This window comes from Cicer arietinum, chromosome 4, assembly GCF_000331145.2.
Source record: "Cicer arietinum cultivar CDC Frontier isolate Library 1 chromosome 4, Cicar.CDCFrontier_v2.0, whole genome shotgun sequence".
NCBI lineage: Eukaryota > Viridiplantae > Streptophyta > Magnoliopsida > Fabales > Fabaceae > Cicer > Cicer arietinum.
The window spans coordinates 58,930,602-58,956,924 of NC_021163.2; the positions used below are offsets into that span (position 1 = coordinate 58,930,602).

At 30.7% G+C, this 26,323-nt stretch overlaps 3 protein-coding genes, 1 long non-coding RNA gene and 1 other non-coding gene across 5 annotated transcripts in view; 3 read left to right on the plus strand and 2 right to left on the minus strand.

Moving 5' to 3' along the window:
* Window positions 1–171: 171 nt before the first annotated feature.
* On the minus strand, window positions 172–2,300 carry LOC113786319 (uncharacterized). The gene is made up of 2 exons (XR_003472560.2): window positions 2,168–2,300; window positions 172–1,173 (listed from the first exon to the last, which is right to left on the minus strand). It is a non-coding gene; the product is annotated as an uncharacterized lncRNA (long non-coding RNA).
* Window positions 1,844–3,477, plus strand: LOC101505677 (glycosyltransferase family protein 64 C3). The gene is made up of 2 exons (XM_004498496.4): window positions 1,844–2,781; window positions 3,029–3,477. Exons 1-2 carry the CDS (start codon window positions 2,177–2,179, stop codon window positions 3,387–3,389), a joined length of 966 nt encoding a protein of 321 aa, XP_004498553.1. The 5' UTR covers window positions 1,844–2,176; the 3' UTR covers window positions 3,390–3,477.
* A 1,126-nt stretch (window positions 3,478–4,603) lies between these two features.
* LOC113786430 (small nucleolar RNA snoR77) lies at window positions 4,604–4,729 on the minus strand. Its single transcript, XR_003472714.1, has one exon. It is a non-coding gene; the product is annotated as a small nucleolar RNA snoR77 (small nucleolar RNA).
* Window positions 4,730–11,652: 6,923 nt separating this feature from the next.
* On the plus strand, window positions 11,653–21,211 carry LOC101505999 (L-arabinokinase-like). Its single transcript, XM_004498497.4, has 29 exons — window positions 11,653–11,976; window positions 12,236–12,343; window positions 12,630–12,698; window positions 12,815–12,898; window positions 13,052–13,128; window positions 13,231–13,297; window positions 13,414–13,471; window positions 13,562–13,629; window positions 13,714–13,776; window positions 14,700–14,753; window positions 14,858–14,960; window positions 15,042–15,151; window positions 15,247–15,366; window positions 15,569–15,625; window positions 15,756–15,922; window positions 16,024–16,165; window positions 16,352–16,435; window positions 16,657–16,782; window positions 17,275–17,405; window positions 17,503–17,584; window positions 18,082–18,169; window positions 18,434–18,477; window positions 18,608–18,703; window positions 19,113–19,189; window positions 19,340–19,537; window positions 19,631–19,796; window positions 19,908–19,979; window positions 20,242–20,445; window positions 20,822–21,211. Exons 1-29 carry the CDS (start codon window positions 11,869–11,871, stop codon window positions 20,987–20,989), a joined length of 2,991 nt encoding a protein of 996 aa, XP_004498554.1. The 5' UTR covers window positions 11,653–11,868; the 3' UTR covers window positions 20,990–21,211.
* A 2,039-nt stretch (window positions 21,212–23,250) lies between these two features.
* Window positions 23,251–26,323, plus strand: part of LOC101493747 (protein NRT1/ PTR FAMILY 1.2-like) — a 3,767-nt gene continuing 694 nt past the window's right edge. Inside the window, exons 1-4 of the mRNA XM_073367052.1 lie at window positions 23,251–23,612; window positions 24,246–24,463; window positions 24,922–25,466; window positions 25,628–26,321. Of these exons, the coding sequence (XP_073223153.1) occupies window positions 23,510–23,612; window positions 24,246–24,463; window positions 24,922–25,466; window positions 25,628–26,321 (1,560 nt within the window). The 5' untranslated portion in view covers window positions 23,251–23,509. The remainder of the gene's footprint in view (window positions 23,613–24,245; window positions 24,464–24,921; window positions 25,467–25,627; window positions 26,322–26,323) is intronic.

Consider the following 26,323-nt stretch of genomic DNA (forward strand, 5'->3'; position numbering starts at 1 on the left):
GGAACACTAGGTTGGGTCTAATAAAAAAAACCATTTGTTAGAGTGCTAAGTTGAGTTTGGTCAAACCTTAATTTTTCCTCTAAAAAATAGTGTAACCTATTTTAACTATTTTTTTAGCAACTAATATATATATATATATATATACACACATACAATTAATGAGAATATCAAAATCATAAAATACTTCTATTGCAAGCATCAACATAACCAAAGTTACAAGGTTCCTAAAATTGCATAAAATGCTTGCAAACATCAAAATAACTAAAGTGCATCATCCTAAAGTAACCAAATAATTTTTAACAACTAGGCCACCTAGGTAAGATGGGTAAAATGGGTTGGGTCTTGTTTTACTCAGTACCCAATTTTTTTGAGTGGTTCGCTATTTTGTGAAACCAAGATCGTCAATTCACACTAATTTACCCGACCCAAACCATTTTTTTGGATCGATCTGAGTTGGGTTGGCTGGATTGGTTGGGTTGGACTAACCCATGTACAGCCCTAGAAGTGTCTAGTACACCGGAGATGACAATGCTCAAATTGCTACTTGTGAGCCAAAGATGACTTGAGCATTCATCATTGGCTCACATGTGCCAAACTCTTTATGGACTTGTACAAAATTCAGAAACATGTGAAGGAAAGTTCTGAGAATGGTGATTCCTTACTATTATTTTGGAGAGGTTGTAGTTAGTAGCAAAAAAAGTTGTGATGTACCTGCAAACCTCTGAAAGAACAAAAGTACAAGAGCTTAGCAGCTGGAAAACAATGAAACAGACACTAACATATAGACATCAACAGTAATTTAGAAATAATTGAATGTAATTATATTAGTAGTTATATTAGTAGGTAATTTTTCGGTGTTAGATACTGACACATGCTGAACACTGAACAAGCTTATAATCTGAAGTGTCGGTACTATGTAACTTAACAAGTACCATTGCCACATCTTGGCCCTACAAAATATCTTAGCATTCAAACAAAATTCAATCAATCAATCCATGATAAATGTTTCATAAGAAAGAAAAGAAGATTAGACTAATTGAAACAATATTAAGGCTCTTACCTTATGTTCTTCAGATTCAACATATGACAGTTGCAAATTTAAATCACCCTAACCCAACCTCTATAAAGTAACTGAAAGTTAATACCAGTAATCTTCTTCATGCAGTTAAGTTTCTTCAAAAAGCAAAAAATCAATTTGTCCTCAGTTATTTAAACCAAAAAATGTATGTAATCCAACATTTGTTACAAATTTAGAATTGCAAAGACAAGTTATGGGATTTTTCTCTCTATAACAGACCACAGTAATATATTAGATCCAAGTGACAACTTAGGCCAAATAATAACAAATGCTGCATAACAAAGAACTAGTTATTATAGTAAATCAAAAATCAGTCATCAAAATGCGTCTATTTATAATATTTTATTTCTACTTTAAATGCAATATATGATGAGTTAAGTCCAATGTAGAACAAACATTTTAGCTTAGAGTCATGTAAGCATGTTCAACACTCACCACACATGAATCACTTCAATTTTTTTCAAATTATTATGATAAGTGAACCATCCACTGATGTAATAATGCAAGCAAAGAAGGTAGGATGAAAACTTTGATTCTCCCTTGGAGACACCACATGTCTGAAAAACCTGAATTCAGATTTCATGCAAGGATCTTACATTTACGGAATCAAGACATCAGTGGTTGTTCGATCTAGAAAAAAGTTTATTTTGATTTTAATTTAAATTTTATAATTCAAAATATAAAACTTAAATCTAAATGATTCAATCTCGATCGAACATTCACTTATGTCTCAAGTGCATGTGGAGAATCCCAAAAACCTCTAGCAAGTATAGTTTTTTTTATCTTAAAACAGATACAGTAAATTCTACCGTAACCTAACAATTATACAATATCTCATGCCACAAATTTAAATATTTTATCAGATTCAGAATGTCATTTTTAACCATTTTTCCTCGTTTTCCTACAATTAAAAACCCGCACAATTAAAATTCAGTTCCATCGTGCGTCAACACCGAACCCATTCACTTACATGTGACTATGTCAAATCATCACTACAATAGCAAGCAACCTTCCATTATATCATATTTATTTTAATAATAATAATAATAGAAATTAATAACCTCAAAATCCAAAACATGTTTAACTTACACCACCGCAATGAATTCACCAGCAACAACCTTCATCCTTGCGGTTCTCTTATTCAACTTCACAACAACCACCACCACGTCATCAAATCCATACTCATGCGGGCCCACACCAAAGCGGGAACCACAAAACCTCCAACCTCACAAACTAACAGTACTCATAAACGGTTTCTCCGAGTCCCGAATTCCAATCCTCCAATCAATAGCCGCCACGTATTCACTCTCACCACTAGTATCGTCTGTGCTCGTCCTCTGGGGAAACCCATCTACACCTCCACGTGTCATTAATCAATTGGCTCTTAACCTCTCGTTTTCTTCTGATTCGATCTCCCTGCACCGAAACGCTGATAGTAGTCTCAATGCTCGGTTTCTACCTCGTTTAAACGACATTCGTACCGATGCCGTTTTGGTTTGCGATGATGATGTTGAAGTCGACGCCGCGTCGTTTGAGTTTGCGTTTCGTGTTTGGTCGGCGAACCGTGACCGTATTGTTGGGTTTTTTGCTAGGTCGCATGATGTGGACTTGAACCGGAAGGAATGGGTTTATACGGTTCACCCAGACCGGTACTCGATTGTGCTCACCAAATTCATGTTGCTCAAAAGCGATTACTTGTTCAGGTATTAGTTCTTTCTTAGCTTTTAATTTTTACAATTTAAAAAAAAAACGATGAAAGAATTAAAGGCATTTGTTATAGCTTTTTTCTATAAAAAAAACAATTACAAAAAATTTATATGTTTGTTTCACTTTTTCTAAAAATTACACTAAATAAAAAAAATTATTTTCGGAACTTAGTCTAGTCACTAAAATAAATTGAACTCGAAATTAATTTAAGTGAAATCGATATTACTGATAATATTTGTACAGATATAGCTGTGAGGGTGGGCCTGTCATGGCCCAAATGAGGAGGATTGTTGATTCGGTTCGGAATTGCGAGGATATACTTATGAACTTTGTGGTGACTGATACAACGAATGTGGGGCCCATTTTGGTTGGAGCAAAAAGAGTAAGGGATTACGGTGATGCACGAAACGATGAAGGAAATTTTAGCGTGGGATTGAGTGGTAGGAAAGGGGAGCATCGAAAAAGTAGAGGGTGGTGTATAAGTGAATTTCATAGGGTTTTGGGAAGAATGCCTTTGAGGTATAGCTATGGTAAAGTTGTTGATGCTATTGGGGAACAAGGGTTGTGCCGCAAAGGCGGTAGATTGGTGTTTTGTGATCAATGAGGACCAATGTGTTTTTAAAAAAAGTTTTTGTTCTATTTTTGTACAATTTTTTACAAACATAATTTTAGTAGGGTTGATTTCGGTACAACTATATTTTTAATTATACGAACTAGTTAACAAAAAGTAAAATTTGTTGCAATAGAGGTTTATTTTTTAAGAAGAAAGTAGATTTCTCCAATTTCGTATATAAGTTAGTCAAATGAATTTAAGTATTCAGTCCAATTTTTTGACTTAACTTTACATAGTCAAATTAATTAAAATTTTAATTATCCAATTTCAAATCAGATCCATGGCCGTTGTCAAGATTAATTCACTATGTAAAATTATTTTAAAATTTAACTATCAATTTTATTAATATCAATTAATGTTTCTTATTACAAACATTCGAGGGTCATAATACAAAGTTTGATAAATAATTATATAATGTGAAAATCTTTAATTTATCTCTCGATATTCAAAATTCATTAGCTTCATATCATTATATCATATATATTGTATTACTGATTCATAAAAATAAATAAATATTTGATAAAAACATGTCTAACTCTGTTGACATAATAGACTTCAAAGTTGAATTTTCAATTCAGTTTTAATTTCAAATCAAAAAATTTCTACAAAAAAGGCTTCAACAGAATCAAATTGGAATTTATTTCTATTTTATATAAATAAAATTTTAGATTTAAAAATGTAGTTGCCCAAACATTCTTCCAAAACAATCATAAAAAGATGGTTGGAAAAAATAATAGAAAAAACAACACAAATTACTATTGCTTCAAGGGAACGAGTCAAATGGGAATCAAATAAATCCACACCGACCAGATAGAGAAGCAAATTAATATAATTACATTATATTAATTTTCAAATACAAAGCAACAGCTTCTATTAAGATTAAAAACCCTAATTTCAGTGGCAATAATTCAATAACCCTTATTTCATGGAGGCAAAAATTCAGTATCAGACAAATTGACAATATCATACAAAGAATTGAAACATTAGTATATCAGCAACTCAATGAATTATAAGTAATATTACATCTCAACCAATAAACAAAGTTCAGTTAAAAAAGTTAATATATTAAACTAAATATATAAAACTATTTTTAACAAAATTTTGTTCATATATAAGATGAATAGAGCAACAATTAAACACTGAAAAGGTTATTTTGTTGTGGAATAATTGGAAAATTAACATATAAATATGATTATTTGAAAAAAAATGTACTTTAGCTTACTAGACCAGCTTCAGAGATAAAATCTCAGCAAATCTGAAGAGCAAAAGAATTTGATTTACGAGCAGTTAAACACCTCTCATGCCATTGAATATTAGCAAGTAGGCTGCCTGAATCACCACTCGATAATTGTAATTAACATACTTTAATTTATCCAATTTTCACATGATTAATACATAATTAAACAAATAATTTAAATAAAAAAACAATAAAAAATGTATCAACCATACCAAATAGATTCACTAGATTTATAAAAATACACATCATAGCGAAAATTGATGATAAAGTTGATTAATTTTGATATTGGGTTCTGCATTCATCTCAAAGGCACAGAATTTTAAAGCCAAAGAGCCAAACTCCAGACCCTTAGAACAATTATTCAAATAAAACATGAATCATTAAACGCAAAACAAAATTAATCGAAGAAGTGAAAGATACTGTAACAGTGACAGAGCAGCTACGTTGGATGTTAACCCTAAAGTGCACAAGTACATGAATTGGTTTCGGGGAAGTATATATAGGTAACAAGCTAGGGTTTTTTGTGAGACTTTGTCTCGTGGGCTTGTTTTTATGTTTTGGATCGAAATGGGCTTTGTTTTCGGCTAGCTTTTCTCATGTCAAAATTTTACTAGTTCCATACCCCACAATCCCCATTAAACTACAAAAAATGTCATTCAATATTTATATTTTAATTAAAATTCAGCATCGTTTTAAAAAAATCAGAAAAATGTGGAACACAAGTGAGTATTTTCTTAAAACAATGTCTTCGATTTTTCACTTTTTGAAAAAGTGAGGAACGTAGTTATATTTTACACATTTTATTTTTAGAAATTTTTGAATTTTTTGCGTTTTAAAAAAATAAAATATATGAAATAATTTTAAAAAAGAAGAAAGTAAATTTAGTTCATTCATGTGTTATTTTTGTCTATACACACACAAAAAATCATTCATTTAAGATGTTTCATCCACTAACAATTACTTTTCATCTTCGTAAGCTTTAAATGTTTCATGCCCGCCAAACTGTCTTTTTAAATTGTCTTTGAATAACCTAATATTAAGATAGACTTCCATTACAATATCATTTGTAAAAGTTCATACTACTTTCAAGATTGTCAACTTTTATTGCAAACCATTACGAGTCTTTTTAATGTGTTTTGTACTCACTCACTTGTATTGGAGAGAACTTCTCAAAGAGTCTCTCATCCCACAAATGCTTCAAGACAAGCACAATTAACCATTCATTTTTTTTTACAATATACCATATTGGTCCCATAATAATATCAATCAATTCTTATACAATTGCAGAGTCATGCATCTTAAGATCCACTTATTGAGCATTTCTCATATACTTATAATCACTTTTTCTCATCTTCCTTAGGCAACATAAGTATAGGTGTGCTTTGATGTCGAGGAGGACACCTCAGTGTGCAAATTGTCTTGCATTATGAAGAGCATGTGTTGGAAATCTTTGCAGACAATTTATCTTTCTTCTATGTGTTAAATGTGGAAGACGCCACCCTAAAGTATTGGGGTACAACTCTTACTTGACACTGAGAAATGTGTTTAACAATTTCGAACAATTATTGAAATTGACATTGGTGATTGGATTCGTCAAAATATTAGTAGATGCATTATCAAAAGTATGACTTTTTTTCAAAAAATATTTGTCTAGATGCAAACAACTATTTAATCTTGTGGAGTCTTATACCAATATATTTGGTCCTAGCATGATATACACTTGATTATTTGACAAATAAATAGCACTCTTAATGTCAAAATGCAACTAGACTGTGTCTTGCTCAACACTTGATTCACTCAATAGTCTTATAAGCCATAAAATCTCTTTAACAACCTTAATTATTTGCATGCATCTCGCTTCAGTAGTAAATATAGCCAAAAATAATGGAGTGAATTGATTATTTCCAACAAATAGATCATCTTGCAAGAGTAAATACATATTTTGTTGTAGATTTCTTATCATTCATGTCACCAACATAGTATAATCAACATATCATATAATTGAAGGATCACCTTGACCGCAATCAAATATGATACCAAGACCTATCGTACCCCTTCGAGTACTTGAAAATCAACTTGACTAATTCCTAATGACCATATCGAGTTTGGACATAAACGTCCAAACTTGCCTTATAGCTTGTCCCAATAACACTGGCATAAAGATTTGTTTTTGCATATACTCAACTTTTACATTTATCTTTGGACATTGATCCATGAGAGCTTAAATTTGTCATTAGAGTACTCACAACCTTAGCACTACTCGTCTCAAATATGTCTGACACTTTTCAACACAACTTTGATGATAAAGCCATAATTTTCTAGCACTTTTATCCATATGACTTTTTATCCTAAATCTTCTTAGCAACACATAAATCCTTAATGTCAAACTTTTTTCCAATATAGTTTTCAGTTCATTTACATCATGTAAATGATTAACAGAATCATTAATCCTCCTAACATAAACACAATTGTCATAATAAAATTTGTTGTAGCTAATTTGAAGCGTATATGAATTAAAACACTTATAACTTTGCTTCAGAAACTTATTTAAAAAATCTAGAAACCACCTAAATTAACAAATTAACTTACTTTTTTCCTATATCACTAAACTTTTTTTGTTAGTACCCCTTTTATTCAAGTTGGTCCTTGAACTTTTTCTATTATTGTTGGTTTCCTCCTATACACCAATTTGGAAATAATAGTCTTTTTTTCCAAAGGAAATAGAAAAGGTTATCATGTCTAATTTTTCTTCAAGGACTCCATCTCATCCACCATGGTGCCAAGCCATTTGCCTTCCCCCTGGCTAGCAACAAATTATTGAAAAAGTTGATGGGTCCCGATTACTAGTAAGAAATGCATATGCTGTCAAATCATCATACATGTATCTTTATGGTAGCTTAATCGTACAAAACTCTTGGTTATGTACATGAGAATAATCACATACTCCACTGGAATTTACACATTTATATCTAATTTCAGTATCAAATTCTAGTTCTGGTTCTACACATATATTGCTCATTGGTAGCAGTTCGATATCCCTCCAAAACACTTTAGAGCTGTAAGTTTATTCTTTTGATGCAAGCACGTCTATTTTAGTTGTCTTCTTTAACATAGATTGCTTATCAAACACATCTTCATAATTCACCGTCTTATTCAAAATTGAATCCCAAAATTTGAACCAATTCACACTTTTTGTGTAACTAAGAAAAACACACTTTTGCGTGTCTAGATCTATGTTTATTAGATATATGCACATAAGTTGGATCTCCAAAAAACATTTTATTGTTAAGATCAAGCATGTTACTTGTTCGTACCTTACCTACAACTTTCCCTTTCTAAAAAAACTTGTGGTGGCCTATTTATGAGATAATGTAACACCTCAAGCTTTCTTTTTATTAGAATTACAGTTTATGTGTTACATGTTTGAATGTTTACAATAAAATATATGATAGTTAGAAAGTGTTTTTTAGTTGTTCTAGGTCAGTTAATCGATTATACCTTCTAAGTTAATAAATTATCGTGAGTGTAACAACTTGCAATTTGTACTTTGATAATTCCATACAAAATCGAATAACCAAATCAAAATCCAAAACTATGTTTGAAAGTGATCTTGTCTCCAATAATGTTATATTAATCGATTTATACTAATATATATATATATATATATATATATATATTAATTTTTTGAATAAATTATACTTAGTAAGTCTTTAAAATTAATCGAATAATAAAATGCATCAAATTAGAATTTTAACTCAAAAATAAATCTTACTTGATCCTAAACCCTTGCGATCAAAAAGAAGAATCGGAAGTGGTTAGGAAGCCTATCTTATTCTAACCTAAGACAAATCTAAAATTGTCTGACCTGAATGTGGTGAACCACTCTCGATACAATATCACGAGGTAAAAACATCCAGAGTCAATAGCTCATACTTATGCATCTTGTTGGATAAAACACAAACATATCTCCTTCACTATTATAATTAGAATAATCATTCTGAACCATATTTGCAAAGTTGGACAAACTATGGTATTTGTTTGGACAATCTCACTTTTAATGTCTGAACTATTTGCAACCAAAGCATTATGTCCTTTTCATGTTCTTGTATTTAGATATATCATTTCTAGAACATGTTTTACATTTGTTCCTCCCATGGTGATGGTCGTATTCTTCTTGATATCATTCTTCTAAATTTTGTTTCCTTTGACAAAGGCAAAACTGTACGTTAATATCATGCATGTTGGTACTGCCTTTTCCTTAAGTAAGAGTGGTTACCAAATGTTTATAAGAGCTTGGCAATGAACACAACATGATAGTTGATTTATCTCCATCAACAACCTTCATCCTCAAGTCTTACTAGATCAATGATTATTTTGTAGAAGGTATTGACATGTTGCAAACTAGACATCTCAAACATCTTCAACTTGTATAGTTGTTTCTTCATAATCACTTTGTTTGTCAGCGTCTTTGACATATATTGACTTTCCAATTTCTTACAAACCTTATTTAAAGATCCACATTTAGGATATGAAACATCACCTCATATGATACACACAAACATATCATTCTTGCGACTCATTCAATTTAAAAATATTGTTGTGTCAATAAATATAACACTCATTGCCATAGTCCAAATTTTTTTGCACCATTGAAATTTGCCACTTCGAATTTTGCACAATGATTAAGAATTATCTAATACCAATTCTTATAACAACTCATAATCAAAATAATAAAAATACAAAAAATGTAAAAAGAAAACATGTAATATTTGATCATAAAGTTCAACTAATTGTTTATACGTCTCCCATTGTAAAGCTCCTACAACTCTTTCTTTTTTAATTAATTTCAAACTTATAATTTATATATTATAATTTATATTTAAATGCTAAAATTCAGATTACAATATTACATTAATCACAACTCAACTAATGTTTAGGCTAAATGTTCAACGCCATATCTAACAATTTTGGTGTCAAATGTAAGTCCAACTTTAGAATATTAATTTGAACTCCTCCCTCCATAATTATCAACCCTCTTTCAAAAATAATTTGTCCGTCAAATCACTATATATTATATCCTTTTCTGTCTATATGATCTTTACTTGCTCAAGAAATTAATCTTGTTACTTTCTGAGAAATAGAAAAGATATGTACTCCATTATTTATACGTGGAAATATTCAAATAGAAAGAAAAAAAATAAAAACTAAGAAAGTAATGGAACAATTAGGCCAACTAAATAAATTCTTGTCCTCACCCAAAACATACAAAAATTAAGATATACACGCATTAATTAATTTCTCTCCATCGACCCATCATTTTCATTAGCCAATGGCATTGCTCCCAATAACATGGTTTTCCACGTTTGCACGGAAAGTAAAATGGGCCAAATATCCAAATAGGAGTATAGTATGGTTTTTTTTTTCAATAACCCTTTTAGAAAAAAAAACACTAAATTAACTCATTTGAAAAAAATACTAAAATACTATTTTCTTATTTTAAATTATAAATTCATATTTGAAATATCGACTTCCTTAAGGAAGTCTGACTACTTCCCACGTGGTTTTAAAAAAAAAAATCTAATTTTATTTTTATTTTAATGGAATTATATATAACTAATTAATATAATTCAAAAAAATGCATAAAAATAAATAAATAAAAATTTTAAATTATGAATTTTTTTTAATAAACTCAAGTTTCAAATAGGCATTTTTCAAAGGTTTTTTTTTTTTAAAAAAAATTATTTCAATTTTTATTGAAATAACAAAAGTAATATATATATATATATAATTAATATAATTCATAAAAATAGATAAATAAAATTTTTAAATTACGATAAAATTTTAAGAAATTCAAGTTCGAAATGTCAATTTTTTAAAGGTTTTTTTTTTGTTTTTTTTTTAAATTATTTCAATTTTTATTGAAATAACAAAAGTAATATATATATATATATATAAAATTAATTAATATAATTCATAAAAATAGATAAATAGAAATTTTAAATTACGATAAAATTTTAGGAAGTCCAAGTTCGAAATGCTGATTTCCCAAAGGTTCATTTAGGGTTTCGAACTTGGACTTCTTAATTTTATCGTAATTTAAATTTTCTATTTATCTATTTTTATGAATTATATTAATTAATTTTTTTTATATATATATATATATTACTTTTGTTATTTCAATAAAAATTGAATTAATTTTCTTTTTAAAAAAAAACTTTGGGAAATCGGCATTTTGAACATGAATTTCCTAAAATTTTATCGTAATTTAAAATTTATATTTATCTATTTTTATGAATTAAATTTATTATATGATTCATCGCGTTGTAGAAATCTAATTAAGTATTCTGTATAACATCTATTTTGTAATTTTTGTTTTGTTTTCATTCTATAAAATGTCAACTAATATTGTTTATATTTAAAGTGTATTTCCATTGTTACAACTTTTTTATGTAAAACTCTTTAAAATGATAGGTTATTTTTAATAATTTATAAAAAAAAATATAATTTTTATGTCCACATAACAAATACAAAACAAATTTCAATTTCTTAAAAATATTTAAAAAGTAGTTAATAAATAAACTACTATTTTAATCTTAAAAATATAAATCGATGTCATTTAAGTTTTGATTTTAGAAAAAAATTTAAATTAATCTTAAATTATTAAAATAATTCTTAAAAAAATATAATTTATTAATATAAAAGTACTTGAAAAGTTTAATTTATCATCAAAATAATTAATGACTATTATAATATCAGGTAATATATTCTCTGACTTTTTTATAACTCTAGAATTAATTTAATTTTTGTTTTATTAAATCAAATATTAAAATAAGAATCTGATGTACTTTTAAGAAAGCTCAAAAAGCCCTAAGATAATAGTAACAAAAAAAAAACACTGATATGAAAATGAAATGTTACAAAAGTGACCAATTTTGAAACAAGTGTTGCACGCAACGCAACTCAATAATCTTCTCTCCTAACTTATCTCTATCCATCGTAACAAACTAGTCATCATCCTCATCATCATTATCATCATCATCAATTCATGTCTCTATTAGGATCATGTTTCTTAAAACCATAAAATAATAAATAAAATAGCAAATACTAGTAATATGTGATAAATTATTTAACTTCTCTTTCAATTTTCAAAAAATCATTAGCATCAAATTCATAAGATAATATATATCTCTCTCTCATTGTGTTAGAGTGAATAGAATAAGTTGAAACATCAAAATGAGGATCGAACAAGAAAGTGATGGAGTTTCAGCTTCCACAAAACATCTTGTTTTTGCTTATTACGTTACTGGTCATGGTTTTGGTCATGCCACCAGAGTCACTGAGGTCTCTCTCTCTCCCTCTCTCCTCAATTCATCTCTGTTTTTGGCCAAATGGGGTGCCCAATCAATAAAAAAAATTTGATTTTTGATTTTGGGTATTTCACTTTTGATGTTTTTGGATTAATGGGGTGCTTGATCAATAAAAAAAATTGATTTTTGAATTTGGGTTTTCACTATTGTTTTTTTGGCCAATTCTTCATAGAAGAGGAAATCTTTCACCCCATTAGATGTGAAATATTGAATTGGAATGAATGAATGTGTAGGTGGTGAGGCATTTGATTGATGCGGGGCATGATGTGCATGTTGTCACTGGTGCTCCTGATTTTGTTTTCACCTCTGAAATTGAGTCTCCTCGATTATTCATTCGCAAGGTGAGTTTCTGTATTGATTCATTTATTAATCTTAATTTTCTGGTTAGTAAGTTGAATTTTTTATTCAAAGTCTGATTCTAATGCTCCCCAAAAAGGGGTATGTTCATAGTATAATCAAAATTATACTATTGGATATGGTTTTCATAAGGAAAAAGCATTAGCCAAATCTATGTTGTTAGATTACTCTAATGAAGTTTGCTGGAGAGGATCCAAGTCCATGTGTATAATGCTTTATTTTACAAATTTAAAGGGACTGCTATTGAGAATGGTTGATTGTACAAAATAGGTGCTTTTGGACTGTGGAGCTGTTCAAGCAGATGCTTTGACGGTTGATCGCCTTGCTTCTTTGGAGAAGGTAATTCGGAATGTCATTGCATGTTTGATTGTTTCATAGCTGAATGTTTTTAATTAGTTCCTTCAATGTTGTTTCTCTCCGTCGCTGATCCTTCGCTTTGTCTTTGGTTATTGTAGTATTCTGAAACAGCGGTGAAGCCGCGAGCTAAAATCTTGGCTTTAGAAACCGAGTGGCTCAACTCTATAAAAGCTGACTTAGTGGTATGTGAAATATTCTTCCCTTGTTGATTGGAAACATAAACAAAAAGCAGAAAAAAAAATGATACTACGCAATTTAATTTTTGCTTAGAGTAACTTTAAATGGAATTACATTATACTTTGAGGATCCTTGTAAAACTGATATGAAAAAAACAGGTTTCTGATGTTGTTCCGGTTGCATGTCGTGCGGCAGCAGATGCTGGCATTCGCTCTGTCTGTGTGACCAATTTCAGGTAAATCGTGTATTTCTTTTTGGTTACTTACATGTAATTTTCTATGTATGTGTCTTTGTTAAGTTTCCATAATACCCTCATTACACATCTTTGTCATTTCAGTTGGGACTTCATCTATGCAGAGTATGTCATGGCTGCTGGACTTCATCATCGTTCAATAGTTTGGCAGGTGAAAATAATTTTTTTTATAGGAAATTATCATGTTCCATATGTTTGTTCTTTTATATCTGTTTGTGCTTGAAGCATGATACATAGCTGTAGTTATATATATACACACTGATGCAGATAGCCGAGGACTATTCCCATTGCGAGTTCCTTATTCGCCTCCCCGGATATTGCCCAAGTATGTCAAATTTTTACGTAGTATCATATTATTTGAATGTCCACTTAAATTAATGACTAACTACAATTGTGGAATCTCCAATATTTACAGTGCCTGCATTTCGCGATGTTATTGATGTCCCTTTGGTGGTGAGGAGGCTGCACAAATCTGCAAAAGAGGTACTACCTCCCAAACCTCATTGGATATATTCCATAGTATGATTTAACTCCTAATATATAAGTTTGTAATTTCGCTTGTTGAAGGTGAGGAAGGAGCTCGAGATACCTGATGATGTGAAGCTAGTTATTCTCAACTTCGGCGGGCAGGTGATTGCTTAGATCCCCCTCTTTTAAAAACCAGAGCTTGATGATAGTTTTTTCATGGATAATGAAAGGTGCTTCTACTTTGTGTGTCGCAGCCCTTTTTGTTATTGTTTTCACTCATGTATTTGAACTCTAAAATGTTGCAATTTTGAAACAATGTATTTTATTTGTTTGATTCTTAGATTGATGGCATGTTTGTGTTTTTGCTTCAAGGTTCTCTTAAGTACATTTGGCTTATTGGCAACCTTAATTCCTAGTTTGGTGATAATGGAAAGACTATTCCAACCATTGTTGTTAAAGTTCCGCCATGGCGTTATAGCATGGCAGATTTTGTGCCAGCCACCATAGTCCGCAACGCCTATAATATCCACAATGTTTCCACCATAGATCGCAACTCCGTGTTTACCGCCATAGATCACAACTCCATGTTTATATGGCAGATTTTTGGCTTGCCGCCATAATCCACCATTTATAACAATGATTCCAAGTCCGACTAAGCAATGGCTACATTGTATTCTTATACTCTCGAACACATTATTTTAATTGGGATTACGAGGTTTTAAAACTGCACCTTTCAAGATTTACCCAAATCAATTGTCGCATTATCAACTCATGCTGAGTTATGCGTCATGAACTGGTCCAGACAAACTTATGGTATCTTCCCATGAATTGGTCTTGCATGCTTTACTTCTTCATATCCTGTAAAATCTGCAGTGCTCATATTCATGTGTGATTGTAATAACCATCCTTGTTGTCACATCATATGAATTAGTAATAAATTCGTAAGTTATTAGAAAGATAATTTAACGGTTTGTTATTGCCAATACTAGTTTATTGTTGTTCTTTGGTCATTTATAACCCGATGCTCGTCTATTTTACATTTTTTCTGCTGTTTTTGCCACTAATAACTCTTGTTTTATCTCTAGCCATCGGGATGGAAGTTAAAGGAGGATTTCTTACCTTCTGGCTGGTTGTGCCTGGTACTTTCTCCTGCCACTGTTTTATATTACTGTTTCATTGAAAAATTATTCATTTATTGTTATCGTAATATTTCTTCATATCTAATCTTCCTTTCATGATCAAGGTTTGTGGTGCTTCTGAAAATGAGGACCTTCCACCAAATTTTAGAAGACTTGCTAGAGATGCATATACGCCCGACATTATTGCAGCATGTGACTGTATGCTTGGTTAGTATGGAACTCGCATAATCGCAAAGCAGAATTAAACAGAAAAGTATATATAATTGCAATTTTTTATATTATTTTTAGGAAAAATTGGCTATGGAACAGTTAGTGAAGCCTTGGCATACAAGTGTCCATTTGTCTTTGTACGCAGAGATTATTTCAACGAAGAACCTTTTTTGAGAAATATGCTTGAGGTACTCTATCGACCTTTTCTGTATAAGTTTCCTCTTCAATGTTTTGTTGTTGAAGGTCTTACAAGATAGTAATTGTCTCGTGTTTTTTTATTTAGTATTATCAATGTGGTGTCGAAATGATCAGGAGGGATTTAATCACCGGTCACTGGAGACCTTATCTCGAACGTGCAATAAGTCTGAAACCCTGCTATGAAGCAGGCATTAATGGTGGTGAGGTACTATCTTTTTCTTTCTTCAACTCACTCTTTAGCACTTATTATTTTTGCCTCTTTTTTGTTAATCGGATCGAAACATTTAAATGTTTATATTTCTTTTGAATAAACATCTACTCCTCAAATACTGTTGTGTGTTTATATTATTCTAAGGTTGTTCCTTTTGGCGTGTTACATTTGTTCATAAAACATTTTGAAAATGCAGGTGGCAGCCCACATCCTTCAGGAAACGGCTTTTGGAAAAAATTATGCATCAGATAAGGTAAAAGGCCTTCGGATTGCTGTTTTATAACAGTGTTGGTTTTCATTAAATTTTGTGTTGGTTTCATGAAAAATATTGCAGAAGTGATGGAATTTGATTTTCTTTTCATTTTTGACTTAATAATGTCTAGCTTAGTGGGGCAAGAAGATTGCGTGATGCAATAGTTCTTGGTTATCAACTCCAAAGGGCCCCTGGCCGAGATATTACGATCCCAGAATGGTATGCTACAGCTGAAGAGCAACTCGGCCACTCATCACCTAGTTCACCTGTGAATAATGGTGACTTTGCATTCCATTCGTGAGTGTCACTTCTCTTTTTCTGTGTATAATTTTCGATGTTGTTTCGTAATATACAATATAATTGTCTCTTATTTTTGTTTCATTATATTATTTCTCTAGAGGCGTTGAAGATTTTGATATTCTTCATGGAGATTTTCAAGGTCTTCCAGATACTGTGGCGTTCTTACAAAGCCTATCTGAATTGGTCGCGAAGCACACAAAGCGGGAGCGCAAGGCTGCAGCAAATCTCTTCAATTGGGAGGTCTTAATCATTTCATATGAAAATATTATAAATTTATTTTCTAGGAACTTACATCTTTTAATGTGAACAAGAAACCCTCATAAATATAGAAATACTGAAGAAACTGTGTTGTTAAGTCACTAAAATACGTAATCTATTAACTTCAAATTGTGATTCTTTTTGTTTATTCTTTCGCTTTTGTGACAGGAAGAAATTTTTATAACAAGAGCTCCAGGAAGATTAGATGTAATGGGCGGTATTGCTGATTATTCTGGAAGTCTTGTCCTGCAGGTTGAATCTTTCTTTCCCCTGACGATTTTAATTTTCATTGCATTTGATTCCATACAGTTTCAACAATCTGTTCTTCATGTAGTTTCACATTTATAATAATAGCTATAGACTTGATGCTGCAAAATTTAGTTTTTCAAATTTATGAAATTAAGGAAATGACAGTTATTCATGAAATTTGTAGACAACAACTGACTCTATGCTTTGTTTTCACTCTTTTGAAGATGCCAATTAAAGAAGCCTGTCATGTTGCTTTGCAAAGAGTCCATCCAAGTAAGCATAGACTGTGGAAACATGCAGAGGCCAGACAGAATGACAAAGGCGGGGATCCAACTGCTGTCTTGCAAATTGTATGTTTCAAAACTTACGAAATTTCCAGATACTACTTACCATTTGAACAAACAGCCTAATTAAGTGCTTATAACATACACACTTAATATATTAGGGCTTATGTATAAGTTATTTCTATAATAAAATATAAATTAAAGTAAATTTGTTTTCATATAATCTATAAGTTGTTTTCATAAGCTATCCTGATGAGCTTATATCAATAAACTAAAAATAACTTATGGTCATGTCATAAGTTGTTTCTATAAGTTCTTCTAAACAGTCTCACAAGTGTTTATGCTAGTAGATAAACTAATTAAGTCAATCCAAACATTCCCCAAAACAATTCACCTTTGACAACTATTAAATGGAGTTCATATAACTATGAGGCATTACAAATGAATAATCTTGATTAGAAAACTTTGTGCATTGATTGAGCACCATCATCACTTTGTTAAGAAATTATGTTTTGAAGATGATAATGACTGTATTTTCGTAAATCTGGATCATGTCAGGTATCATACGGCTCAGAGTTAGGCAATCGTGGCCCAACATTCGACATGGATTTGTCTGATTTTATGGATGGAGACAAGCCAATTTCATATAAAAAAGCAAGGAAATACTTTGCTCAAGATCCATCTCAAAAGTCGGTAACACTAATGCATCACTTTATATGCACTGTCCAATATTATTTCTAGCATTCTAATCTATTATTCTAATTTGATTGTTTACTACTTTCACAGGTGGGCAGCATATGTTGCGGGTGCAATTTTGGTGTTAATGACCGAATTGGGCGTGCAATTTGAAGATAGTATCAGCATGCTGGTACCTCCTGGTTTCTGCTTAAGTTATTAACTCTTTATTTTAGAAAACAAAATATCCTACCAAATGCTTAGATAATTTTGCATGAGTGTTGATAACATAATTGCAGCTTGCAAGTGTTCAATCTTAACTAATTTCTTAAGGGGTAAAAACATACCAGTTTTATAGGCTTATTAACTACGTAGCACCTACACTTTAAATTAAATGTGTGTCTAATGTCCAACATGTATCAGTGTATGACATTGACACATGCGGCTACATTCAATAAATTCCATTTTACAAATTATTATTAGTTTCAACGTGTCAGTGTCGTGTTCGTGTCTGTGCCAGTGCTTCATAGGATATTAGAAGAAGTAGAACTATATATGTATGCTACCTATTGAGGGATCGTGCTTATTTTAGTGTCATGTTGAACCATATATCCATGCCCATAATTGTTCCTTTACTCTATCTCCATCTCATTTTCTAAGATTTTCAAAACTATGATAAAATATGTATAGGTTTCATCTGCGGTCCCAGAAGGGAAAGGTGTATCGTCTTCTGCATCTGTGGAGGTCGCTAGTATGGCTGCTATTGCAGCTGCTCATGGTAATAATGCTTCCCTATAATAATAATAATAATTTATGATTACCAAACCATCTTTCTTTATTTTCGGAAACTTCATTGATTTTTCTCATGGAGTAAAATTGATATTCGGCGAGACCAAGTTGTTTAAAAGATGAGATTAGCTTTGAAGAATCTTTGATTTCTCTCAGTTTTATAAAGAATAGTATGAACTTTTCAGCTTCTTAACAGATCCATTTTTCTTCAAATAAAATGTTGATTTTGTTAATTTCTGTGTTTGTAACTCAGGATTAAATATAAGCTCAAGGGATCTGGCTTTGCTCTGCCAGAAGGTTAGACTATATTCTCTATTGTGATCAATGCGGAATCCCTATGGTGTTGTATACATATTTTATCTATAGCATTCATGGCGAGTAGGCGACTTGATTTAATTTCACTCATTCTCTCACAATTTTCCATCAGGTGGAAAATCACATTGTAGGTGCTCCATGTGGTGTCATGGACCAGATGGCTTCAGCGTGCGGTGAAGCCAACAAGCTTCTTGCCATGATTTGTCAGGTTTGCATCACAACAAGCTACAAAAATCACTGCTTACTTATTTTTAGATTTAAGGGTCTGTTTGTTACAGGTTAAAATAAAAGTGATTTTGATATAAAATAATGTAGAGATTATTTTTGGAGATTTAAAAAAAAGGAAAAACCGTTTTTTAGTTTGTTTACAATTATTGAAAGTGATTATGTATTCCTGTCTCTTATATTGGATTTTTTTTTTCAAAAGCTAATCAAAACAACTTTTCAATTTTAGCATAAAAATAATTTTTTTACAAACCGACCTTTGAAGAAAAAAAAACTTACACAAACATAATTTAAAACTAGAAATGATTTCCTAGTTAAAAAAGTGATTTTAAACAGTCTTAAACACACTCAAAGACTCAGTAATTTCATGGTACTGCTTGTTATTGATGCAGCCTGCAGAGATTGTTGGCCTCGTCGAAATTCCAAGCCATATCCGAGTTTGGGGAATTGATTCTGGAATTAGACACAGGTTGGTTTTCTACTATATATCCTTTTCTTCTTTACGACCACCGGTTCATTTTTCCTATTATATAGAATTTGGTTTTATAAAGCAATGTGGTATGCCCTATCACCTTCATCATGATGTTCACGAGTTACCTTAAATGTCGTCTATTTTCAGCGTTGGAGGTGCAGATTATGGATCTGTGAGAATTGGAACCTTTATGGGTATGAAAATGATAAAGTCTAGGGCTTCTGAGGAATTGACTGAGATGTGTGCTGCAAATGGATTGAACTATGATGAAGTGGAACAAGGTGACATAGAATTACTTAAACAAGAAGCTTCCTTAGATTACTTATGTAATTTACCACCTCACAGGTAAAAAAAATTTCCTCCTTTATTTGTAAAATGGTATCATGATTGGCAAAATCTTGTAGTTGATGTGATTATTGTTGTAATTTTTGTTGGCAGATTTGAGGCTCTTTACGCTAAGACGATACCCGAGTCCATTGCTGGCGAGACATTTTTGGAGGAATATACAAATCATAACGATCCTGTCACTATTATTGATGAAAAGCATAACTATGGAGTGAGAGCTCCCACACTACATCCTATCTATGAAAATTTCCGAGTCAAGGTTAGGATTTTATTTGAGAAATTAATTGGTTACAAATAACTAATTATTTGTTCTAATTGTTGCATAACTTGCATGTTTTGATCTAATTCTCCACCATAATATGATATGCAGACCTTCAAAGCACTTCTGACATCGACATCTTCAACTGATCAACTTTCAGCTTTAGGAGAATTGCTATATCAGGTACATGTACAGCTTCATTTAATCCTAACTTCAGTATTTGGTAGTATGGTTTCTTTAGCTTATGATCAAGAGTTGTTTAGTCATGACAAAGCAACATGTTGTTCATAAAATGTTGTTAGTAACTGGCTTATTGCTTGTTTGATTGGAGATGTTTTTTGTTCCCTCTTTCTTCAAGATAGACTTTGTTACTTGTAAACTGTAATGAAGAATACAAAAATCTAAATGGAGAAAAATAATTAAACATAAACACTATCATTTGCAGTGTCACTACAGCTACAGTGCTTGTGGACTTGGGTCTGATGGAACAGACAGGCTTGTTCACTTGGTACAAGAATTGCAGCATAGCGCAGCGTCTAAATCCGAAGGCGGAACTTTATGCGGAGCCAAGATCACTGGTGGGGGTTCCGGTGGAACGGTTTGTGTAATCGGTAGAAATTGTCTCAAGAGCAGTGAACACATTTTTGAGGTATTTTATTTTATTTTATTACAAATTTAACATTTTATTATTATGAAAAAAATAATCCTTCATATCTCTTCGAGATAGCTGTTGAGAAGAAAAAAAAACTTACATTATATCATAACATGACTGCTTTAGCCTTAAAAAGTGATTTTTTCATGCAAAAAAAGCTAAAAGTAACTTTTTAATGTTAAGTAATATTTTACTCTTTCAATTTGACTCCTAAAACAAGTGTCATATCAAATTTTTACACTTGTAACAAAATTTTCCATTATGTTCTTTTGATTACATTCTATGTGCCTTTCTTCAATATCAAAACAAAGCCATGGTAAAAGAAGCTTCATCAAATACTAACAAACATTGTAATAATAAAATTTGATTTCAGATTCAGCAGAGGTACAAAAAAGCTACTGGCTACTTGCCCTTTATTTTCGAAGGCTCGTCACCGGGTGCAGGAAAGTTCGGTTACCTGAAAATTCGCCGACGGGCTACCCCGAAAAAAGTCGACAGTTTCAAGGATGTTAATGAAGTGTTGGTGGAGAATGAAAGCTGATAATTGCTTATATTTAATTTAATTTTCTCAGTTTTCTTGTCTTGTGTGTTTCACAAGAATTTGTACAGGTAAACTTTTTAAGGAATTTTTAGTCAATTATTATTACCATTTTTCAAACACATTCCTTTGATTTTTTCACTGGATTGTTGGAATATCTAAATTGTGAACTATATTAAATATGGTCATTTGATATTAAAGAAATGAAGCTGTTCATTGGAAGAATATTGGATATTAATGAAATGAATAATTAATGAACAAATTTTAAGTATGACTAATTTTAAGTTTTCTTTCTTATAGATTCTTTGATTTAAAAAAGGAAAAGGAGGAATGAGATTTTAGTTCGATATTCTTAAGATAAATATACTTCTAGACAAAATTAGTTTTTTTTTTTAATTTAAATTTTAGAAGTATATTTTTGGACTTGAGTGATTTTTTAGAAATGTAGCAGAAGAGACTCTTACATTTTATGAATTTTGTTAAATTCAACTATAGTGTGGTGTGATATGTGAATGTGTTGACTTGGACTACATCTCTTTTAAATTTAAACTTTTTTCTTGTGATAATTAATTTGTCTCTTTTGAATTGATTTTGTTTATAATGAGATTTTCAGTGTAAAGTTTTGTAAAAATATATGTGATGATTTTGTTCAAGGAGGCGGCTATCTTAGTGGCAACATAACATAAAGATGTATTTCTTCTCCCATTTTTTTAATGTAACTGTAATATTTCAATAAACTTTATATATTTTGATTTTAATTTTATTTTTTGGATTTTTTGAAATGCAAATTTATTTAATAAATTATTGTATTCAATTTTATTTAATATTAATTTTTCAATCAATATCAAAGTCAATTAATCTTTGTTGAGAGATTGTTAAATTTAAATAAGATTTGATTAATTTTAATTTTGAGAAACTTCTTTCAGTATAGACAATAATTACATGAGTTGTTATTATTATATAAACAAGATATGTATTTGTACAAGTATCAAGTCTTTTTATATAATTAAATATATCAATTGATATATATTTTTTCTTTGTTATATTTGTCTTAAAATTTTAGTTTCATAAATATTCCTTGTTTTATTTCTAATAAAAGAGAATGCTAAATATTGTGTTAACATTATTTTATATATAAAAGAGAATGCTAGAGTGATTTTTAGCGGAAGAGAAATCTTACTCTCATTGTTCTATCTCTCTCAAATAGAGTTTATCTTTGATATAAAAATATGATGAATATCATTAAAAATGTATTTAATTGTTATGCAAAAAATGATAAAGATTTTTTTAATAAATATTTGACATTAATTATAGAGAAAAGGGAATATAAAATGTTAGTGTAAACCAAAATATACATTAACTTTCAATAATAATTGAATATGGTGACAATGAGTTCATTGGATTGGATGTGTCTAAAATAATTTTAAATAAAAAAGAACGTATCTATTAAATTCTTAATCATGTTTACCTTAAAATTCATGTATAACATTATGTGTGATTAGTAGTAGTTGATCAAGGTAAACATTATATACTCTTACCGAGTAATTTGACAAATTTTATGAACTAAATTATTACCACATAAATTTCTGTTTTCTATTTGCCACCCTCTCATCTATACTTCCTACTTTTAATATATTTGAAAAGGCTATTTTACTATATATAAAAATCTGATTTTATTTTTATTTTTATTTATCTTCTATTTTAACTTTAATTTTTTTTGAATATTTCAAAAGTCCCAAACAAAATTTACAGTTTATTTTTTAAATTTTTGAAACTTTTGAATAATGTATCAAATTCGAAATAAGAGATTTTCGAACAACATAAAACATTCAAAATAAAAAAACTTAGAATTTTTAAAAATTTCCATAAAATAAAATCTACGAAATAGAAAAATTTTAGATTTTAAGACCTTCGAGCATTTCAAATATTTTAAACTTTCGAAAATCTTGTTCGTAAAATTTCAAAATTTCAAAGGTTTCAAAAATTCAATTTTTTATTTTTATTTTAATTATTGATATAATAATTAATATATTAATTTACTTTATAGTTTCTCTATTCTAAAATTTTTTATTTTAAAATTTTTACATTGTTCGAAAGTGTTGAAATATTTTTAAAAAAATTGAAAATTTTATTTTAGAAATTCTGAAATATTCAAAAAATTTAAAGTAAAAACAATCAAATTTTTATATATAATTAAAAAAATAAAATAGTGTTTTTATATGTGATGAGAGTGTTAAGTATAGGTGGAGAAGGTGGCAAAAATGAAAATTCCATAAATTTTTATGACTAAAAATGATGATGAGTGAGCATGCGGTGCTCCTATGATCCGTGTACAACAAAATAATACATTTAAATTCAACTCGTGAACTGCGTGGATAACCAGATTTTTTTCTCATATCATTATCAACTAAAATATAATAATCTTTCTCTTGAAATTATATAATCTAACCAAAAAAATAAGAAAATTTTCCTCAACAAAATTAAACCCCATTTCCAACTACTACAAGCTAAGCTAAGTAAGAGATGGAGTACACAAATCATAAACTTATTGAAAATGGCATTTCTTCTTCATCTTCTTCTTCTCAACCTAGAAAGGGTGCTTTGAGAACTATGCCCTTTATCATAGGTACTCATTTACATTTTACTATATTAGTTTTTATTTATTTATTTGATGACCCTTTTGGATGTTTTATCTTGCATGAGATAGTTGTTATGAGATGTAAAATGCTTATGTTATGAGATGGTTGTTAAATAGTCATTAATATTACTTTTTTTTATAGAAGTCATTGATAAGAGAAAATGGAAGAAAAGTAAAATGAAAATTGTATTAAATAATGCAAGAATTTGTGAATTTAAGAGATACATAAGATTTATATAGTATCTAGCCAACTAGTGGTGACAAACTAGTATAACTAATTAATTGGTGTATCTAATAATTAGTTCTACTTTTGGATTAATAATAATAATGTGTTAGAATTACAAAATTTGTTAGAGTTTTAGTTAGTTATTTGTTAGAATTACAAAGTTAGTTAGAGTTTTAGTTAATTAGTCTTGTTTTTAGTAGTTAATATTCTTTTAAGCTCTGTATAAAGAAAGAGTCAAGTGTAAACATTTCACTATCTTTTATTTAATATGAAACTTTATGAGTTTTATTCTCCATCAAGCTCTCATGCTTATTTTTCTTAGGAGATTAATCTTAATCGATTTTGATCCTGTGATTCCTAATATAATGTGTTTTTTGGGCGTGTTTGTTTGACAGTGAATGAGAGTCTTGAGAAAGTGGCAAGTTATGGAATAATGCCAAACATGATATTATATTTGAGGGATGATTATAACATGGCTATTGCTAAGGCTACAAATGTTCTTTATACTTGGTCTGCTATGTCAAATATCTTATCCATCTTTGGTGCATTTCTCTCTGATTCTTATTTGGGTCGCTTCAGTGTCATTATTATTGGTTCACTCTCTAGCCTCCTTGTAAGTTTCATTACTAATTCCATGCCTTTTGCTCACAATTTCATGTTTGAGATTATGAGAATGCAAATATTCCACATTAGTCCTTTGAAATTCTCACTCTATTGGTCATAATAGTTTCTAATCTCAATGACTAATATGCTCAATATTTACGGATTTCACATTATCAAGGATGGAATTTCTCAGGATGAATTTGGGCCTCTTGAGATGCACTATTAGTGTAAATTAGTTTTATGCTGACAACCAATAAGAACTTATCATATTGCCACATAAACCTGATTTATAATGCATTTTAGATATAACTGCAGAATATCGGATTCTCATTGGACTTAAAACTAGCTTATACTGATAGTTTCCGTTTTATCGTAGAGTAAACACTCAAAATGATCCTTGAAATGGTAGAGCAATGTTAATTAGGTTGATGTTAATTTTCTGATGCAGTGACTCTGCTTTTTCCACAGGGTTTAACCATTTTGTGGCTAACTACAATGATTCCAATGCTAAAACCTTCATGTTCTTCACTCATCCAAGTCTGCAACTCTGCTACATCATCCCAACTAGCACTTTTGTTCATTTCCTTAGGACTAATTTCCATTGGAGCTGGTTGTGTTAGACCTTGTTCCATAGCCTTTGGAGCGGACCAATTTGCTATCAAAGAAAATTCCAATGATGGTAGGATCTTGGATAGCTACTTTAATTGGTATTATACGTCAATCGGAGCCTCAACCATTATCGCGTTGAGTGTGATTGTTTACATTCAAGAAAACCTTGGATGGAAAATCGGGTTTGGAGTACCTGCGGTGCTAATGTTGATTTCAGCTTTCAGTTTCATTCTTGGTTCGCCATACTATGTCAAAGTGAAGCCTAGCGAGAGCTTACTCGCTAATTTTGTAAGAGTAGTTGTGGTTTCCGCAAGGAACCGAAAGATTAGTCTTCCTGATCACAACTTTGATCAGTACTGTCAAGGTCATGATTCGGAGCTGATGGTTCCGACAGATAGCCTAAGGTATGCATATTGCACGTAGTGTCTAATTTTCTCTTAATCTCACTCCTCAAATATTTTTCACCATTAAATTTCATGTGAAAAATAGAAAATGAAAACTTTAAGTATCATCATATATTGGTTTATGACAATCATATATTGATTAACATGTTCTTCCTATGTAGGTTTTTGAACAAAGCTTGCATTATAAGAAATCCTGAGAGAGACTTAAAACCAGACGGATCGATATCGAATCCATGGAACCTATGCACCATAGGACAGGTGGAGTCACTGAAATCTTTGCTCAGAGTCCTTCCTATGTGGTCCACGGGAATCTTTATGATGGCGACTCAGAGTTCATTTTCCACTCTTCAAGCCAAAACCATGAACCGAAATTTATTTGGCAATTTCAATTTTCCTGCAGGATCTTTCAATCTTATCATGATATTCACCTTATCAATAGTCATTCCTTTGTACGACCGCATAGTTGTACCTCTACTAACCAAATACACAGGCCGGCTTAGAGGATTCAGTTGTAAAGTCCGCATTGGGATAGGATTGATGTTTGTATGTTTAGCAAAAGCAATGGGGGCTATTGTCGAAACTGTGAGACGAAGTAAAGCCATTGAACAAGGATTCGAGGAACAACCTAATGCTGTGATTAACATGTCGGCTTTATGGCTTGTTCCAGAGTTTGTTTTGCTTGGATTTGGCGAGGCTTTTACCCCGGTCGGGCAGGTTGAGTTTTTCTACACTTATTTCCCTAAAAGTATGTCGAGTTTCGCAATGGCTATATTCACTCTTGAACTAGCAGCTGCTGATGTAGTTGGAAGTGTAGTTGTGAACATTGTGGACAAGGTCACTAGTTTAGGAGGGAAAGA

What these genes read in the sequence shown, in the direction of transcription:
- LOC101505677 (XM_004498496.4), top strand. Translation starts at nt 2,177, where the DNA reads ATGAATTCACCAGCAACAACCTTCATCCTTGCGGTTCTCTTATTCAAC. An exon ending in AAAAGCGATTACTTGTTCAG is followed by an intron (nt 2,782 to 3,028) that starts GTATTAGTTCTT and finishes ATATTTGTACAG; the next exon opens with ATATAGCTGTGAGGGTGGGC.
- LOC101505999 (XM_004498497.4), top strand. Translation starts at nt 11,869, where the DNA reads ATGAGGATCGAACAAGAAAGTGATGGAGTTTCAGCTTCCACAAAACAT. An exon ending in ATGCCACCAGAGTCACTGAG is followed by an intron (nt 11,977 to 12,235) that starts GTCTCTCTCTCT and finishes ATGAATGTGTAG; the next exon opens with GTGGTGAGGCATTTGATTGA. An exon ending in CAACTGCTGTCTTGCAAATT is followed by an intron (nt 16,783 to 17,274) that starts GTATGTTTCAAA and finishes GGATCATGTCAG; the next exon opens with GTATCATACGGCTCAGAGTT.